The sequence below is a fragment of the Chlamydotis macqueenii genome, chromosome 24 (genome assembly GCF_036417535.1).
Source record: "Chlamydotis macqueenii isolate bChlMac1 chromosome 24, bChlMac1.mat, whole genome shotgun sequence".
Lineage (NCBI taxonomy): Eukaryota > Metazoa > Chordata > Aves > Otidiformes > Otididae > Chlamydotis > Chlamydotis macqueenii.
In genome coordinates, this window is record NC_141579.1 from 3448525 (window position 1) to 3468462 (window position 19938).

Consider the following 19938-nt stretch of genomic DNA (forward strand, 5'->3'; position numbering starts at 1 on the left):
TTCTGCCTGTCTCTGTGGACAAATGGAAAGCCTGTTTCTCCAGGGCTGTCAGTTCAGTACCTTTCACTAGCTCTTGCTCAGGCTGCAAAGGCTTGGAAATAATTAACTGCAAAGGAAAGAATTCCATCTTGAGTTTCTGCTGACTGACGACATAGGCAATTTATGATGCCACAAGAAGCTCACGCTGGGATTATTTCTATGTAACTCCCAACGCTGCTGCTTGGCAGCTTAATGACTGTGTTGGAAGTGACTGAACTAGATTAATACCTTGTGGATTTGAACTATAAACTTCCACAAGTTTGGAGTTCTGGGGCTCGGCTGAGTACAGATGAGAGCTGTGGCACTTGCAGCGTCCCATCTCTCTTCACTGTTGCCTGTAGGCGTGATTTTCTCTCTATCTTCACCATCCATTTTGAGATCAAGGTGAACAGTGCTGTTGAATCTGTTCTTTGCAGTGAGACACCAACTGCGCATCTTCACGTTGGTGAACCAGCAGCTCTCTGACTCACGGCTGATGGGCTCCGCACTGCCAAGGAGACCATATTCCCTTTCTCCGTGGGTAGACAGCCCTGGGTGGCATAAAGTACACACTGAAAAGTGCCATCTGGGGATCTGAGAAGCATCTGTTCCTTCCAGATGTTGGAGGACAGGAACCCCCTTCAGTTATGTGAGGCACTCGCTGTTCTCAGATGTCCGGGAGAGCATGTGGGATGGGGGGAGAATTGGCTTTGTATGACGCCAGCAAGGAATAGAGGTTTCATGCTTTTTGGGAAACACTTGAAAGGCCTTTGAGCTCTGGCTAATCTCCATTGTTCATGTGTTTTCCGGCAGCAGAATAAGAGAGGAAGAACAGAAAGAGGCAAGAGAGCAAGGCTGAGAATTAGAACTGGAAGCCTTTCCCGTACTCAGGCGAGCTTGGCAGAACCCATTGTGGCAAACGGAGATGGATGCAACAGAATCCAGGCTTAGGCTTGGCTCAGGTTTTAGGCCCAGCAGAGCCTCCTTAGATCTGCAGGAGCATTTTAAGTAGATGAATGTGTTTCAGCCAGCCTCGCTGAACAAGTGCAGCTGTTGATTTCAGCTGTGGAACAGGGCAGAGGGTAGCATTGCCCAGATCTGGGGCCTTTTTGCCCACAGCCATTTTATGTCTTTGATTTTTCTACAGACTGATTTTCCTCTGCTGCTGTAGATGATAGAAGACTGTTGGAACTAGACGTGCATTGCAAGCTTTGATCCATTCATGTGCAAAATGCGTATTTGCAGCAATATGCTGCAAAATGACATCCACAAAGTCTCCTGTAAGTGTTCAGCAGAGCTGCGTATTGTACCTGAAATGCACCAGCAGAAAAGCTTTGTTAAAAAAAGAGTCATTTGCAGTTCAAAATTTGAAATGTTTTGTTCCTGACGGTGAGTCAATGATTTTTCCAGTCCCTCCCCCACAATCAACAAGTGCAGGCTGAGTGTGGTCCAGAGGAAAATGTGAGTTACACATGTCCTGGCTACATACATCTCCGGTACCAATTATAACCATATGGTGGCTTTCAGACCCCAGCTCTCCACCGAGAAGTGTTAGCAGGAATCAGTGCAAGCTCCTGCAGAGTAGACACGTAACCAAGCCCTGCCTGTAGCTGCTCGTGCGTGCCTGGCAAACACCTTCACAGCCTGGGACGGTTGTAGCGCCTTGTTTTCCGGTTCAGCTTCGCCTGCAGCAGCCCTTGGGCTAGTTTCAAGGTTTAGGGGCAAACCAAGTACAACAGGTACGTTATAATTTTGGCATCTCACTCATTTAGGATGCAAACAGTGCCATCACTAGCGAGGACAGCCCATAAATTGCTTGCCAAATTTCAGGACTGTTAAAGAAACTCTGTCCCAAAACCAGTGCAGGAAGCACAGCGTGCAGCAGGCCCCCAGCGCATGTCATGCCACCATGCCATTGCATGATACTGCTGCAAGGAAGCTCTCAGCTCCCCCTAAGTTAGCATCATCATCGCTATTTTCTGCAGAAATCCAAAGGCTGGTGTCTTGGTTTCCCTTTCTTAGAGCTTGCCCTGGCCTTTGCTCACAGGCTGCAAGATTTCCCCATGCGTGGTTTCCCATCCTTCTTTGGAACCAGCTTGTTCCTACAAACACTCTGTATCTCACCTGTATTTCTCCTTCCAGCTACTGGGGGAGCAAACAGGAGGAGGTTCACTGGTTATTTTTAGCGTAAAATCTCAGCTAGGTAACCTTTACTGAAGCTAAGCTAAACACACAGCAAACATAAGCTTTACTCAGGCAGCAGTTCACAGGAACTTGGCAGAAGCCTGCCTGCGTTTCAGAATCCTTGTCCTTTTTCTAGATGAAAGCCCTGCAGAAGGATTTGTTTTTCAGACAGAAGGGAAGCCAAGTTGGTGATTTCATCCCAAGGCAGGCTGTGTCAAGCTGGTCCTATTCAAACACGCAGGAAATCAACCTTGGAGCTCGTTCAGAAACGAGGATGGAGAGTGGGGGTAGAGAGGGAGGCCCTGAGGAGGACAAGATCTTGGATGCTGAAACTGAGCTCGAAAAAAGCAGGGGAGATATCTGCTGTCAGGGTAGTGCTGCACGGAGCCGTCCTTCACCCTTTGAAGGATTAACTGGCAAGGTTTCAAGAAGCATTTCTTGATTTTCCAAGAAGCTATCCTGTTTCTGTTCTCGGGGCCGTGCGCAGCATCGCTCCGATAAGAGGTCAGGTGGCTACCACAGGCAAATTTTCCCAGAGTCCCCTTGTTTCAGTACATTTTCTACTGTTTAAAGCAATTATTGTCTAATTACAGCAGTTTCTTTCTGAGCTTAAATATGGATTATTGAGGAGAGAAGGAGAGAGAGCCTGCTCTGAACATGGGAACGGGAAGAGAGAAGAGGGGAGTGGAAGAGAGACTCTTGCGAAGTTATTCTTTACAAGCTGTTATAATGATCTCCACTTAAACATTTGTAGAGCAGCTATGTAACACCGGCAGTAGAGGGGAGGCAATGGACAGCAGAATTCAGAACGTTTGTCCTTGGGTCTGCTACGAAATCTCAGAGGTCTTCAGACAGTCCCTTCCCAAGCAGCCAGGGAAGCACAGTGAAGAAAAACCTGGCCTAATTTTATCTGCTGCATTTCTACAACTTGCCTGTTGATGTGCAAAGATTTCACTCCAAGAACCTCCATCGCTCTGCAGTGTTTCAGATACAGCTCGTCACATGGGAAATTAGTGAGAGAAACCTGCTTGGGATGTATGTGTGAGTGTGTATAATTCTTCATCCCTAAATAACATCTGCAGAGGCTCCTGGGCAAGGCAGCCTGAGTTTGCTGTCACGGCTAGAAAAAGCTCAGAGCTTCCCCTTTTCACTTACTCTGTCTACAAAAGAACTTCAAGGACTCCAGTCCTTCCTTTCTAGCAATTGCTTGCATGGATCCAGATTTTAGTGGTTTGGTTGTTTTTTTCTTTAAATCAAGCACTTTCTGATGTGAATAATACCAACAAAATGTTTGCAGCTTGTCCTGGAGGACGAGAAAAATGCAGGCGCTAAAAGCCAAGGCAGTTTCTGAACGTCGATGCTCATTAGGTACTTTTTAATATGAGTGGCTGGTGCTGGAATCTGCCCACGCAGGCTGGAGGCTGAGGAAATATTATTTGAACACATCTGTTCCAAGAGATACTGTCAGACTTGGGGAGCATCTTGTGGTAATTAGGGGAATTCATTTCCTTATGTAGTCCAGCGGAGTTTTTTATCCTGATTTTTTTTGTTTGTGGGATCCTTTAAAATTTAATTTTCTGTGGGTTTTTTTTCAATAAGTGGAAGGCTCCCAGGCAATATTAAGATGCTGTGTTCACATAGCATCTTCATCCCTGTTGCACAGCACCTGGCAAAGCTGGATAAGAAGTATTTCACAAGTAAAAGAGGAGAAACATGGGCTCAAAAGATGACACAGAGTTGTAAACCCCGATTGCCTTTCCCCTTTCCAGCCCCTGCCATATCTCGTGCCTCCCCATTTCCCAACCTACACGTGTGCAGCTGCTCTCCAGGTAGGAAGCTCCTCTAAGACCCCAGTGCCAGGGTTCAAGCAGACCAGGTGTCTGCTTTTCACACCGGGTCTGCCAGATGACATCCCGGGCTGGAAGTGGCTTCTTCCTCTCCTTTCCACTGCTCTTGCTGAAGGCGGGGTGGTACCTGACTTCCCCGACTCAAAACTCAATCCCTCAGCAACTTTCATCTCCTCATGAGAAGTACTTTAAAAAATCTTTTCAAGAGGTGGACGGCTGTAAACCCCTGTCCTTTTCGCTGAAAAAAAAATGTGGCCTTTAATACAGTTTAATTAAAAGCTCATCCTGCAGAGCTTGTTTGGAGTCAGTTTTGAAATTCTGTGTATTTTGTTTCCACTCGTATTCTTTCGTGTGTTTAAATCAGTGCATTTCCATATAAGGTTTTTGTGCGCTCACCGCCCATCTCTGCGCTCGCTCCTTGAACCTTTAATGCTTTCTGTAGCGCTGAGCGGTGACAGGGTTATGTTAACCTCTCAGCTTCACCGGGCACGTTTGTTCCTCAAAATCAACAGAGCAGCTGTAGGAGCTGACATCTGACGTGGTCCTGGCTCTCTTTATGGCACGGAGCGTCTCTTTGGGCTATGTGGGTTGCATGGAGTGCCTTGCAGGGAACACAAGCCAGAAAAGCAGGTGCTCAAGGACGAGGAGCCCTTAGCTAGGAAAGGAAAGGCTTTTGGTATGACTGGTCATCCGGGAGCCAGCCCACGGGACAGTTTTATTTGGCTGCTTGGGCAGCTGGCTAGATTGGGTGGCCATTGGGGTGGGAATGTCTGTGGTGGGGACAAGGTGAGTTCACTTCAGGCCAGGCTTGTTTTGAGGCCAGGTGCAGCTCGTCCCAAATCTGTCCCCTTTTAGGCTGAACTTGAGCAGCTGGCTGGGCTTAAATGCTGCTGGTTGAGGAGAGGAGCTGGCTCATCTTGCCCTTGGTGAGAACCTGTGGCCATTCCTGGGGAACTGGAAGCTTGAAGGAGAGGCACTGAAATGGGAATATGGTTTTGCAGGAGGTGATGAGGCCCTGGCTGAAAATCCTCTGTGTCAGATCCAGGAGACTGAACTGTGGTGCTTTCAGGATCCTGTGGTTGGCAACATGCGGGAAAACCATAGTGGAAAGTGAAATGGAAACTCCTTAGTTTCCATTTCTAGCTTGACCAGCTGCTAGAGCCCTTCCCTCAGTGGGTAGCAATCCAGAAGCCCTCTCCTCCCTGTGAAGCAGGGGCAGTGAACAACAGCAAATGACTGTCCTGGCGCATTGAAGCTTTTATTGGAGCAGCTCTTGGTTCTGTAGCCGGGTGAACCTGCTGGAAGGACGCCCAAAGTGCTGGGAAGATGCAGCTGACACGAAGCCAGTGAGAGGTAGGGGGAAGAATTTACTTGTGTGAGCTGCTTTAAGGTGCCTGGGAGGGCAAGGATGCTACTTTGTTCAGTGCCTTTTGCCCACACCATAATTGTGTTAGTGCTGGGATCTGAATAGTTTTAAGTTTATTCCTCATTTTCTGCACTATGCATGGATCGTAAAAATCAGTGATGTGGTTGCCCAGTGGAGATGAAAGCTGCTTACCTAAGGTGTACAGTGAATAACAATGAGAATTAAGTTGCATGTTTCTGAATCGTTTCTGCTGTTCTAGATGGATGAAGCTCTGCCACGAAATGGTGGATTTTCTTAAGCTTTTTCTGTTTCTTAGCACCCATGTTGTTTATTTTCTTATGACTTTCCCATTTGTTGTTCTCAGCCTTTGGAAGTCAAACGCTTAGAGGTGACTGCCCGGCATCTGCCCGTATTAGTTTTGAAACGGGAGAGATTGTGACCAAGAAACTCAAAATTCAACAGCTTCGGGTGAGTGTGCTGAGAGGAGGTACGGTGATTGGGGGGGTGGTGGTCTCTGAATTAAGAGGGAGCCTGTGTTATACATTCCTGGGTGTAGTGCTGTGTGGGAGAGCTCTCCTAGGACAGGGGAAATGGAGGTGGCCATGGGCCCTGTGTCTTCAGGAGTCATTTTTGTTGTCTGATACTGAGAAATGAGTAGTTGTCATGGTTACCGGCCTCCCCTTCTCACTTTTGCCAAATGTCTTCTCTGGAGCCTCAGGCTTGGAGCAGGATTCAGTGTTTCTCTCTTGTTGAGAATCGCGCTCTGATCCAAGTGCCTTGAATTTCAAACATACCCAAGCACACACAAACGTCACACCAGAGTGCCAAGGTAGGTATCTCAAGGGCCTTTGGTGCTCCTGTCTTCTTACTGATCCTTTTTTCTGAAGAACACGAAGTGAAGGAAATAATTCAGCTGTAGGAATACTGAGGGATGCAGCCCTGTGTTTGCAAGTTGGGCCGAGGTGTAAGGCATCTGGATGGGCTTGTGGGGTCTCAATTCCCTGGACCATACGTGGGCTCCATACAGACGGTGCCTCCTGTGGAAAAACTTGAAGGGATTAGCAAAGCTCAATCTTGTTTTCTGTCTTCAAACCACAGTGTGTCTAGTGATGAAGTGACCTGAACCATGAAGGTCAGTCTTTGCAAAGCTTTTGGCTTGAACTTGACTTTTTTTCCCTTTTTTTTTTTTTTTTCCTTTTTGTCCTCAAGGCCCATAGAGGAAGCTTGAGTGAGAGGTGAACAGGCTAACAAGCAGTCTGGGTTGGATATTTTTGGAGCTGGGTTTGGTTGCCATTTCTTTGGAGAGTGAACTGAGCTCTGAAAAAAGGCTCGTGTGAGTTGTGCTGGAGTCCATGCAGCAAGGGGATGGCGGGGCTCGCAGCAAGCCATGCTGTAGGAATTCTTGGAGCAGGAGGAAGGTGAAGTCTCAAAGGAAACGTGAGGTCATTTCCCTTTTAACATAGTACATTTCAGAGATACTTTAACAATTAATCAATATCTCGATCTGCAGCCCATTAGAGGGCTTGGCAGTGGGTTGTTTTATAGCCTAACAAATGGGAGCCTGCCTGTGCTAATAGGTTGAATCCCTGGGCTACAATAAAGGTCGCTATCACATGGTGAGCGATAACTTGCTCCTCCCTGCCTTTTGAGATGAGGTCAATTACGTTTACCATCTATGGTAAAGATATTCTTCCAATTCAAATGACGAGGATGCAAGGAATCCACTTTTGCTTTCTTTATTTTAAACTTTAAAAGTAACAATCATTACCAAAAATCTGGGAATGAGGGGCAGGGGAATCTCTCACTATGCAGGCAGCCAAGTGTTACAACATAGCTTTGGCTTTGGGCGCTGAAGCTGCTGCTCAGCCCCTTCGTAGCCCCATGCTGCAACATCTGGTCCATCTCACGACAGCAGGTCAGCCCGAACAGCCAGGCAACGGAGTCTGGACCCGATGAGTGCCTGGACTGTGGGGGCTGGACAGCTGCGTCTGGTGTTCAGAGCTGGGAGTCTGCAAAGCTCGAAACGCTCCTGGGGCAAGAGCTTACCTGGTGAAAAACAAGCTTGGGTGTCTCAACCCTTGGATTAACTAACCCGCCCATAATTTTTCAGGATTACGTTAATTTTTTTTTTTTCACACAGCCCCTTCATTCTTCCAAAAAAACCCCGGATCACTCTTCTCTAACTTCTGTCTGGAAGCTTATTTGGAGCAGTGGACAGCGAGCAGCTCCTGGCCCTCCTGTTAAATAACCTGGACCCCTCTGGAGATGGAATTGGCTGCTGCGTCTGCTTTAAGGTTATCGGTGAGCAGCATCAAAGGAGTGCGAAGGCGTTAGTCACTTAATTAGCATTAATAGGGCAATTATTAGCTTAATAAAATGACTGATTATGACACTGAAGTTATATTTGAGGTTTAACAGCTGCAGCAGCCTGACTGAATTGTGTGTTTGTTAATCTTCAGTGAGGGTGTTCTCTTTCATGAGGTGACGTTTATTTAACGTGCAGTAAGTGTCTTGGTGAATCTCTGTTGAAACCTCTGTTGAATCTCATGTGGAAACCCTAATTTGAAGCATTTCAGAAGAGAGTGAGACCATTCAATTCATAAAAATCCTATTTAAATGCTGCAAGCTCCAAATCCCAGCCGGTGCCAAAGCAAACTGTATCCTGTAAGCTCCGTGCCAGATGTTTCATGTGGGGTGTACTCAAGGTCCAAAGAAAATAAGGTTTGGAGGGAACAGTTTGGCCATTGAATCTCCAACCCAGCCTATATAAAGGGGTTTCATTTCCATGCAGGAAACACAAACCTCTTCTCTGTTGATCCTGTTCAAAGTGTGTTTGCTGAACAACTCTTCCCAGCAGCAGCGATTCTTGGTGCCACCACCTACGCCTATGAGCAGAAATGAGATCTGGTGGGAAGGTTTGGGAAATAGCCTGAACTTCTCTCTGTTTCTGAGAAAGAAGAGACAACAGTAAATCAGTTGGAAGTGTCTCTGGGTGTTAGGCACTCTGGTTAGTATAATGGTGGTCTGGGTCAGGCATGAGATGAAGCCTTGGCAAACCTGAGTTTTTCTTGTGTGTCCTATGACATTAGGTACCTGGTTTCTGTGGTACATTGTGCTCTGGGCAGGGTGCTCCAGGATATTGGGTCATTAACCATCGGGAAGCTGAGATGATGTCCCTGGAGAGCCTGACTTGGCTCTGAACCTGGCCTGTTTCCTTCTGGGTGCCTCTGTATGCTGTTTTGCAGGTAGATGCATGTTCATTTTGCTTATTTTCAGAGACATTTGGATAGCAGCCAGGTCTGAACTGGCACCCTGTAGCAGTGATGAACTCAGTTCAGAGGTGGGATCCTTTAGTGCTGATTTAGTGCTGTGTTAATGCAGCCACAGGACTTTCAGTTGGCTCAGCCACAGGCATAGCTCATGTGTAGACATGACACGGGCTCTATCTCAAGCTTCTCTGAGTTTTTTTGTGGCAATTCATCTCCAAATCCAAACTTAGGAACTCTGATGCCAACCGTCTGGGCCAGGACCAGGACATGTGCTCAGCCTTCCTTCCACCGATCTGTGAACCCTTCCTGCTGGGTGAGGGAGTGACAACCAGCCCTGGCAGCTTTCACCGTATGAGTTGTGTTTGTTTTGGGTGAAATGCAGTAATTGGAGAGGAACCAATGCTTGAGGCTCCTGGGAGCTCTTGCCAGCTCTGTGCCGCTTCCCCAGGTGCTGTAACATCATCTCTGTGGAACACGCTGGCTGGGGTGAAGCCTTCTGCATGAGGTCATCTGCTGGAAGAGTAATGTCTTGTGTGCTTTCTCGTTACAGAGGTGGTTCTGCAGTATTGTCCCGTTTTAGAGAAGGAAATGGAAGGGCTGAGGGGATTGCCTGTGGTTATTCAACAAGGCAGCAGCAAGCTGGCATAGAAGCTGTCTCTTGTCCAAGAGAGGCTCTTCAGATCCTGTATGGACAAGACTGTCTTCATAGAACCATAGAATGGTTTGGGTTGAAAGGGACCTGTAAAGCCCATCCAGTCCAACCCCCCTGCAAGCAGCAGGGACTTTTCCAACTGGGTCAGCTTGCTCAGAGCCTCATCCAACCTGGCCTTGAACATTTCCAGGGATGGGGCATCCACCACCTCTCTGGGCAACCTGTTCCAGTGTTCTACCACCCTCAGCATAAAAAACTCTTTCAGGAGACCTTGCTGTTCTTGGCTAGTGCTTTACCTTTCCTCACTGATAATCTCTTCAGGGCAGCAAGCCAAGCAGGGCTGCAGATAGGCATGGTCAAAACGTGGGATGAATAATTCCGGGTGGCTCCATCTATAGGAACAAACACATGGAGGAGGGAGTGAGTTCATCTCCTCCGCACTCTTGGCCGTGGCAGGGCTATTCCTGTATTCCCCCGCGTGCTGCGGTGGGGCGATAAGCTGGTTGCGAGGAGAACGCTCTGTCCCTTCCCTGGAAGAAGAGATTAATCTGAACCTTCCTCCTGGGAGCACTCCTTGGTAGGCAGCTTGAAATTTTCCTTTGCCTCTCATCCCATGACTGCTAGGGAATATCCATCCCTTGCATTGTCCAGAATATTTCCGCTGTCCAGAGGAGTAGTGTGGTTCAGTATCAGCATGCTGGCTGTTTCCTTTCCTGCACTTTTTAGCTGCTTTCTCCCAAGCTGGTGCCTCCAGCCTTTAAGAATTTATCTCGTTCCCGGAACAGCAGGTTGTTGCAGCTTGCCTGCAGAAATGCATCTAAAATGAGCATGCAGCTCCTCTAAAACACGTGTGGTAACAGAACAAAAATGAAGTGGATCCCCACAACTGTGGTATCAAAGATGTCTTATTTTGGTGTCTAAGTCTACAGGCTTTCCAGTCCTATCAATCCCATATTTAAACTTAAAAAAAGTATGAATGCTTAACAATAGCAAAAGCTATAACTACAATTTTTACTGTGTACAGTTGCCAAAAGAGGGGGGTGAAAGTGGTGTGAAGTCGTGTGCAGCAAGCTGGAGCAAGCAGCGTAAAAGGCAATGGTGAATGATGACGTGATACCCTGTGGTACTGAAGTTGCTTTGAACTTCTGGCCCAGAGATTTGGGCAGAAGGGTGAATGAGAACTGTATTTGGGGGAGTGGGGTTTTGATTTCTGATGGGGAAGTGTTTTGAGTTTCACTTGCGTTCCTCTGCTATCTGTTCCCACCTCTTCTCTTCTTCAGAGTGCTCGGCCAGGACTGTGGTATATGACTGTTTAAACACTGTTTAAACAGCCGTAAGCCTGTTTATTTACTAGGGCTGTAAATTATCTTGAAATCAGAATTCATCACCCTGCAAATACCGTGTTTTAACAGGTGGGCTGGCTCTCTGCTAGCGTGACCTCCTAGCTTCTCTGCCAAGTCTCTGTCAAGGACGAGTGTCCTTGCGTGGGCAATCACTGCCTTCCAGGGATCCAAACAGACGCAGAGGGCTGATTTTTATTTTATTTTATTTTTCTTCTTTGTGAGTTTATCCTCTAGTGTACTGGAGAATACAGTGGCCACTGCCATCTCTGGCACTGAGCTCTGTGTTTGAGTTTCTTGCTGGGATTAGCCGTGAAGCAGATCATCTTTCTCATCCAGTATCTTCCAGGTGTTAGCAGCAGTTGTCTCCAAAAGAAAGCATGAGAGGCTGATGTTAATTGACGAACGAGCTTTTCTAGCTTTTCTTCTTCCTCACCCCAGCTAGTGATAGGTAAGTCTGTTTCTGAAGTGTGTGGCTTTTAAACAATAACAAACCCAGCAGCATCCTGTCCAGCATTACCGGGGTTGTTCCCTTGGCTATTAGTTTTTCTGAGGCCTCAGATTTGGTAAGTGACTGGAAGAACTTGTCTGAAAACACATAAACATCACCCTTTGGCTCTGTGAAGTGTAAATTCCTTGTCATATAACTTCTGTCTGAAGTGTTTGAGCATGGAGATGTGACCGGTCACAATTAAAAGCCACCAGGGCAGCTGTTGTAAACTCACGGTCCTGTGTTGTCCTGGCTGTTGCACAGGCTGTGGGTTTTCCTGTGGATGCTGAAGTTTCTTCTCTCATTAGAAGCAGCTCCTCGCTTCAAGCTGAGTGCAGGACCCAAATGCTGTTGCGTGAGCTGTGTTGATCTGGTTGCCTCACTCTGGCAGGTTTGGCAGCTGCTGTTAATCATCTGACTTACCTGTCCTACGCTGTGTAAGCTATCGCCTCTGCAGATTCCTGGAACCACAAAAACTGGAGATGGGGAAGATCTGAGGTCATCTAGCTTCTCCATTTTTTCCCCCTATGGGGGAAGGCTTGTTCCCTACACTAGATTTTCCTGTACTGGGTCCAGTTTTAAGTGACTCAAGCAGCAGGGCTTTCGTCGTTTCCCTTGGGAGCCTGGCAGATATCTCACCATGAGAGATGTTTTCCGAATCCTCCACCTGATCTGTTCCCCTCCTTGATTCCAGCCTTGACTGGAAGAGTGGACAGCACAAAGCTACTGTGGGTTAATGCTCATCAAATTACTTGAATACTGCTTAACCCTTTCTGGGTCACTTTGATGCATGTCTTGAGTAAAAAGACTTTGGAAAAGAGTGTTACGGTGCTACTACGGTGACATTTAGCTTGAAGACTGAGAAGCATTCATAGTGTGTGGGTAGCAGGAGTACCAAGAGCTGTGGTCCTTTCTATAAAGGCTTGTGGGAGGAATATGTTGTCAAATGGGAGCCTGCACAAGAAGGGGGAAACAAATGTTCAAATCGTGGCCGTGCAAGGGGCAAAACTGGAAGCAAATCCAGTGGTCCACCACTGAGGTAACTCCAGAAAGATTTAAGACAGGGTGAAAAGTTGGTAGTGATTAAGAGGTCTGTGGTAGTGTAACAATTCACGCGATGGGAAGCTTTGGTTTTTGTCGAGGGTCAGTTGGGAAGCTGTTTTGTGGTCTATCTGAAATGAGCAGTGGGGTCTTCAACCTGCAGTGGGGTCTTCTCTACCCTGCTTTGACCAGGCACAGGCAGCGATGCTGTATTTGCACCTCTGGCAGGGAAACAGAGGGTGGTTAGTGGGTCTGCACCACAGGAACTGCTGCCTCTGTGGGGAGGAGAGGTTCCTCTGCTCTGACCACTACCGTGGCCATGCTGGGGGGACGCAAAGCCAAAGAACATGGCTAATAGTAAAGAACCATCTTCCGTGTGGTCTGATTCACTCGATCCTTGCACGGCTTCAGTCTTTCCTCCAGGAATGTTTGATAACGCAGTGCGCGCGGCTGAGATCACCCTTCTGGCAAGTGCCGGCTGCGGTATGAGACCCAGTCATCTGGCAGCACGTTGCTTACCGCCGTCTCCAAGGCAACCCTCCATCCTGTTCTTCTTTGGAAGCTCTGCATTTTTCATAAAGAAGCTGTCGTTCTTCTTACGGTAAGTGCAGCAGATATGAAAGATTTTTACCTGTGCCAATGAACTCTAGGCCAGGATGCTGTTGCCACATTGTGGATGATGAGTCCCAAGGTGGATTTACCAGTCCTGCAGTTGTTTGCTCCTGGTAGAGAAGCAACTGAGGTGCAGCTCAGACTGTGGTTCTTGATCCTAGGGGCATTGGTGTGTGGCGAGAGATTCCTGTCTCACTAGAGAAAGCCAGAGCAGCTGAACCATCTGACAGCCGGAGTTAAACGAGGTGACGGTAAGAGCTCATGTAGCCAAAGCATCTCCGGTTCCCTCTGGGTGACAGTGTGCTCCTGAATTATAAAAGCTGCTGTCGTTCTTGTCCCTCACTGTGAGCCCTGGGAGGGAAAGTGTTGGATTAGGTGCGAGCTCTGGTTCGCTGTGCAGGTGGTTTGCTTCTTCGCTCTGTCTTGAGTGGCAGCTGCTGGAAAGTGCTCCCCTGGAGCTTTCCTGCTGCCTTTCTGTCCAAGCCCGTGCTCCCAAATCTGGGCGGATTTTCCTCTCGGCACACCTTGCTAACGGGGCGATGCTCACAAGATGGGAGCTGGTTTGCCCAGTGCATCCAGGATCTGGGCCTGGGGAGGGAGGAGGGAGCCCGCCCTTCCAGACTGCTGAGCCCAGTTTAGCAACACAATCAAGACTGGAGTTGCTGGGCAGAGAAACTGAGTAGGGCCGAGGCATTCGGCACTTATAGTGAGCCTTTAGCTGTGATAAGATAAGAGTTTGAGTAACTGTGGGGTAGAAAGCCTGCCTAGCGGATTGAGATCATTGTTGTTGAAGGATGTTATGGAGACAATCCACTTACAGTCTTGGCTGCTGTGCTGGGTTTAATTTTTTCTGTTTTGGTTTTTTTTTGTTTGTTCCCCCCCCCAGCTCATCTCCCCATCCGCAAGCTGGGCAACACGTGTGGGGAACGAATCAGCAGACAGACGGTGGCATGTGAAATGATGTTCCCCGCTGGCACAGATGGGATTGTAAAGCAGTGATACGAGCGGTGATTTGAAGACCGAAGATAACTTGCTGCTTTCTTGCTTGCAAGCCCTAAAATGGTTTGGACAAAGGAGGCAAGAACCTGAGCTTACTGGATCTGTGAGGGATGTTGGAAGGATAAGAAGGAAGCAAGGTCTCTCCTCACCCTGCTGTGCTCAGTTGGGGTGAGCAAACGCCTGGTATCGTGGATGTAAAGAAGGACAGGATCCAGTATGGTAGTGGGTGCAGAAGCAGACTCCTGTCCCCATCCTCTTGCTATGTGTGTCCACAGGAGCAGCTGGGCTGTCCTGGCCAGGCTGTGTGAGGCTTTCCAAGCCATCGTGTGGGATGTTTTCCTTTGATTCATCAGCTGTAATTCCTCCCAAAGACTTGGCGTGCTTTCCTGGTGGTTTGCCCTCCTGCAAGTCATCTGTTCCCATTTGGGACTGGCCGCTCGGGGTGCTGACCTGGGTTCACTTCCATGGGATGCAGCCTTTCCTTTTTCCCTCCCCTGACCCCTCATAGGTATCCAAATAACTCCCAGCAGCACGAAATCCGCTCGGCTCCCCGTTCCCTGACCCCATTGTTTGTGTTGGCTTCCTGGGGTTGCCCCCGATGATTGCGTTGGGTTCCCCCATCTCTTTACTTTTCTTACCGTTTCTAAGACGACCGGTGCAACAAGACGCCAATGTCGGACCCTCTTACGCTTTGTGTGCCTGGGGACGAGGCCGACTCTGCTCCACCTCCAACTGCTGCTGGATTATACAAACCCCTTGCTTTGCTGTTGACTGTTACCAGTTCGCATCCCCAGTTTAGCGGTGTTTCACCCCTACCAGCTCTGAGCACGAACCAGGGCTGGGTTTGCGTTGCTGAAATCCTGTGGGATCAGAAATGCACCGCATCAAAACAAAACACAGCATTTGAGATCCAACAACTGGTTTCTCTTAACGTGAAACAAGCGGAGGACTGTTTCTTCCGAGTGCGGAGTTTTGGGAACTGCTGATGGACTGGGGGATGGAGGGGGGAAATGGAGTGGGTGAACTCTGAGACTTGGACCTTTAACCTGAGCGCTGGGACTTTCCAGGCTGATTCAGAGCTGCTTTTCCTCTCTCCAAAGTACCTCTCTTAGGCATCTTGTAGGCAAGGCCAGCTGCTGTGAGCTGCCTGGCTTGGTTCTCCATCTAGTGCTGCCTACGCTTGTTTCCCTTCCCTGCCCACTCATTCTTTTTCTCCTCTGGGCTCCCTCCCCTCTGGCCTTCTGGAGAGAGGGGTCTGGGGCTCACAGCCTGTGGACCTGCCCCTTCACCACTTCCCTGGATCTTCTCCTTGGTGATGCTTCAGGAGCCCTTGTGCCTTGGCCGAGAGGGACATCTAGTGGGCTCTGAGCTCAGGGACCTGGGCTGTTGGCATTGGTTTTATTTCTTGCATTTTTATTTAGTTATTTTAAATCCTTACGAAGGGCTGGTTTCTGAGTAGTCTTGCTGTATGTATTACCTCGGGGCAAAGCGGACCTTTGGCGGGTCGGTTCACCGGGCGCTTCTCGCCTGGCGCTGTGTGAATCTGGGTTGGAGCTTTTGGTTCCTCTGTCACTCTCTGGAGGTGCCTCTCCTCTGACTGGAGGTGTTTTCCATCACAGCAAGGTGTGCTGTGCCCTTGGGATGGCCAGCTGATCATCAGCTGGGTGCTGAAGGTGAAAGCCTACCTTCACAGAGGGGAGCACCTCTGATATTTTGCTTTAGGAAAGCCTAACCAGACTCCTCTTGAGTTATAGGTGCAATGAACACATGCCCAAAGCCATGCCAAGAGCCAACGTGGCGTTTTCGTCTCCGCTTGCCTCCCTCATGCACTGGATGATGATACACGACGCTTGCAATTGCGCCCCCCCCTCCAGCTGGGCTGATGTTGGAAGCCAGTGTTGGTGGGAGGAAGGAGCCCTTCATCACGAGTTCACCGAGAGGTTGCTCAGAGCAGGGGTGAGCGCAGTCTTCCCGGGTAATCGGATCCTGCTTACATGTGTGTGTGTCTGGGGCATAAAGGAAAAGTGCTGGCAAAAGCAAGGATTAATCCGATGCCTGAGCCAAAAAGGCTTTTAAGAAATCCTCCCCCCTCACCCCAATAATTCAGGGCAGATGATACTGAGTGTAGAGCCCACCTCAAGTGATGGCTGAGGAGCACCGCTGATCCCTGCGCTCCGAGGGAAGGCTGCGAGGCCGAGCCAGCCCCTGGGACTGAGCTGGCTTCCTCAAAACCCCTCCTGTGCTTAGTGCCAACCTGGCATCAGGACTTTTGGGGAGGAAAAGAGGTAAAGAGGTGCTGTGTCGCACCTCACTGAGGTGGGTGATGCTGCACTCGGTGAAATGCAACCTGTCTGAACACTTCCCTTTTTTTTTTTTCTTTTTTTTTTTTTCTCCTTACTCACACAGGATTCCTGCCTCTGGTTGGAAAAGCATCTTCTGCGCTCTTCTTCAGCAAGGACCTTTTATCTGGCTGTGATATTTAACCAGCAAAGCTGTGCTGGGTGGTGTACACAGCTCCTGGGGTTGTACGCTTGAGGAACTAGTGTTTCCCAAATCTGCCACGAGATGGGGTGGCTGGCATGGCAGCATGCTGAGCTCTGGCTGAATCCAGGAGGGTGGGACTCGAGTGTCCTGAATTTGGGGCTGCCAGGCCAGGAATGCGGGTGTTTGAGGTGGAGTCTTCAGTCAGGGTATCAAGGCTTCTCCTGGATGTCACCTATAAGCCCTCAAGTTTATGGAAATCTTTTGTGGGGTGGGTGTCTGGGGAGGCCAACTGCAAACTGGGCTGCTGTGGAATCGAAGAATCCATGCTTTCAGTTTGCTTTCATAGCTCAGGGCTGCAAAAGGCAAGAGATGCCCTGCACAGACCCTGGCCCTGACAGCGGCATGGAAGGAGCCGGCTCTGGATGGTGTGTGGCTGGTGAGTCCCCTTCAGGATCCAGCATCACTCTCTTATTATTCCCTGCAGGAATTTAGGGATGAAATCACCTCTGTAGCAAACTACTTGTCCGAGCAGTGTGTTCAGTGTCTTGCAGCTCCCGTGCAGCATCTGCAGTGTGCCTTAGCTGGAAAGCCACCACCGCCGGTGCTCCTCACCGGCCCCAGCCACCGCATCTACAGGCTCACAGACACTGGGGCTCTGGGCTTTCCTAGATGACCGGGACTCTGACGTTTACCACCCCCTCAACCCGGCCGCCCAGTGAGAAAAAAAATCTTAAAAATGAAGAACGTTGGATGATTGCTCCCACACCAGAAATGCCAGCACTGAAAGCCCATCTGTGCCCCTTTGGGACCCCTGAATACACCCTGTGAGCACTTATAGCCCCCTTTAGGACCCCTGTGAGCCCTAATATCCCCTTTGGGATCCTATATAGCCCCTTAGGGACCCTAAAAAAGGCCTCTGAGCCTTTATATCCCTCTTTCTTACCCCTTCTAGCTCCTCTGAGCCCTTATATCCCTCGTGGGGACCCATTCTAGCCCCTCTGAGCCCTTATATCCCTCTTTGGAACCCCCATATACTCCTCTGAGACCTTGTATTTCCTTTTGGGAACCCTATAGACCCCATTTGGGACACTGTATACCACCTGTGAGTACTTATATCCTTTTCAGGGACCCTACATAACCCCTTTGAGATACCATATACACTCTGGGAGCCCTTATATACTCTTTTGCACCCTATGTACCCCTTTTTGGAGCCAAAATACCACCTGTGAGCCCTTCTGTCCCCTTTCAGGACCCCATACCAGCCTGTACTGGGCCCCTTATACCCTTTGTGTGCCCATATATGCCCTTTTGGGACCCCCAAACACACCGCGTGAGCTCTTATAGCCCTCTCTAGGACCCCATATATGCCCCGTGAGCCCTAATGTCCCATTTGGGACCCACTTATACTCCCTTTGGAATCCTATATACCTCCTTAGAGACCCTAAAAAAGGTCTCTGAGCCTTTATATTCATCTTTGGGACTTCCTTCTAGCCCCTCTGAGCCCTTATATCCTTCTTTGAAACCCACTTCTACCACCTTTGAGCCATTATATCCCTATTTGGGACCCCATATAGCCCCCGCCTGAGCCCTTTATCCCTCTTTGGGACCCCCTTCTAGCCCCTCTGAATCCTTATATCCCCTTTAGGGACACTGTAGACCCCTTTTGGGATACCATATACCTCCTGGGAGCACTTATATCCCCTTTAAGTACCCTACATACCCCCTTTGGGAGGCACAATGCAACCTGTGAGCCCTTATACCCCCTTTGAGACCCAATATACCCCCATTGGGAGCCAAAATACCACCTGTGAGCCCTTATTATATAAACATTCAGAGCTCATTAGCATTGCCCCAGAGCAGTAAAGAGCGTCGTTATGATACAAAAATACTGAGTGGATAATTATCCTTTGGTTATTAAAGCATTTATTGGCTCAAAGATCTCACCATTTGTGGGAAGGTGAGTTCAGAGGTGGGTCTTAACTCAGAGAAGTCATTTTTGGGGTGGGGGAGTGGCTTTGTGCAGCCTCTTTGGCAATAATAATCGCTATGTTGCTTATTATATAGAGTGTTTTGAGTGTACGTACTGGTATAGATACATCTTGTGACTCTAAACCACAAAGATCATCACAATTTCTATACAGAGGGAGTATTCATAATAATCAGCAGTTCAGTGCTGCTCATTTTTTATCTGGGTGCTTCATGAGCTAAACCACTTTTCTCTCTTCCCTGAATAACTTCTTCCTCAACGTGGGAGAGGAATTGAAGGATTTTTATCGTTTTTTTTTTTAACAGCAGTACTCGACCAAGGGGGAATAACATGCTCTGAAAGTGTAACGCTCCTATTGCTGCCTCTGAAGTGCACGTTCTCTGGTTGGATGGAGGATGCACAGGGCTGCCTGCAGCGCAGCTGCTGAAGTGCTAACAGAGCAGCTGAGAACCTTCAAATGCTTTTACACATCCTTACAGCAGGACAGCCCTCTTTTCAGCCAGGCGCTTTGGATGCTTTTCTGAGGGATGGTAAAAGCAAGAATACCCCTACTACCTCCATCCCGCAGGAATTTGGGTAAAAAGTCAAAAAAAAAAACAGCCTTGAGGCATAATCCAGAGAATGGAGCAGTGTGCCATCTGTGGAATTCTTGTGCTGCATCGTTCATTATCACCTCTTACTTCCCTGCTTCTAGTTCCAGCAGAACTGCGCCCAGTGAAGAGTGCAGCCTGACACAGTGCAGTGGCAATTTTAAATAAGTCATGACTGGAGTCCATAAAAATCATCACTAGAATAGTTGGAAGGGATTTGGAACAATCGTTTAGCCCAAGTGCCTGACCACTTCAGGGCTAAAAGTTAAAGCGTGTTGTTAAGGGCACTCTCCAAATGCCTCTTAAACACTGACAGGCTTGGGGCATCGACCGCCTCTCCAGGAAGCCTGTTCCAGTGTTTGACCACCCTCTGGGTAAAGAAATGCGTCCTCATGTCCAGTTTGAATCTTCCCAGCACAACTTCGAGCCATTCCCACACATCTTATTGCTGGATCCTGGGGAGAAGAGCTTAGTGCCTCCCTCTCCCACTCCGTGAGTGCTCCCAGTGCTCTCCCCCAGTGCTCCAGTCTTTCTAGATCCCTCTGCAAGGCCTCCTGTCCCTCTAGAGAGTCCACGGCACCTCCCAGTATAGCGCCATCAGCACGCTTCCTAAGGATGCGCTCACTTCCTGCATCCAGATCATTGGTACAAATACTGAACAGAAGTGGCCTGAGGGACACCACTGGTGACCAGTCACCAGCCAGATGTTGCCCCATTCACTGCACTCCCTCCAGCCCTGCCGTTTGGCCAGTTCTTCACCCGGGGCACTGTGTCCTTGTTCATCTCACAGCTGGACAACTTGTCCAGAAGGACAGTATGACGGGCAGCATCAAAAACCTTTCTAAAATCCAGAAAAACTACATCCACCACCTTCCCTTCATCTGCTAGGTGAGTGTTGTGGTTGAACCCCAGCTCTGCACCGGCAGTTGAGCCCCAGTGGGATAGGGGAGAGAATTAGAAGGGTAAAAGAGAAAACTCATGGGTTGAGGTAAAGTTTAATAGGTAAAGCAGAAGCTGCACGTATAAGCAAAGCAAAAATAAGGGATTCTTCCACCACTT

General features: G+C 48.8%; 1 protein-coding gene and 1 long non-coding RNA gene across 13 annotated transcripts in view; both read left to right on the top strand.

Annotated features, from left to right (window-relative positions):
* Positions 1–16978, top strand: part of ZBTB44 (zinc finger and BTB domain containing 44) — a 70899-nt gene extending 53921 nt beyond the window's left edge. The window contains exons 6-10 of one of the 12 annotated variants that reach the window (XR_015261069.1): positions 5780–5902; positions 12631–12808; positions 12981–13070; positions 15573–15774; positions 16225–16978. Coding sequence is in view for 6 of the 12 variants with exons in the window: in XM_086766403.1 (XP_086622529.1) it covers positions 5780–5902; positions 12631–12808; positions 12981–13059 (380 nt within the window). In the remaining 6 variants the exon portion in view is untranslated. Of the gene's footprint in view, positions 1–5779; positions 5903–8206; positions 8332–11015; positions 11048–12630; positions 12809–12980; positions 13071–15572; positions 15775–16224 lie in introns of those variants that run through there. The other 11 variants (XR_015261070.1, XM_086766403.1, XR_015261077.1 and 8 more) reach the window with 11 other exon arrangements.
* A 341-nt stretch (positions 16979–17319) lies between these two features.
* On the top strand, positions 17320–18363 carry LOC147597878 (uncharacterized). The gene is made up of 2 exons (XR_015261037.1): positions 17320–18034; positions 18096–18363. It is a non-coding gene; the product is annotated as an uncharacterized LOC147597878 (long non-coding RNA).
* The last annotated feature ends 1575 nt before the right edge of the window (positions 18364–19938 follow it).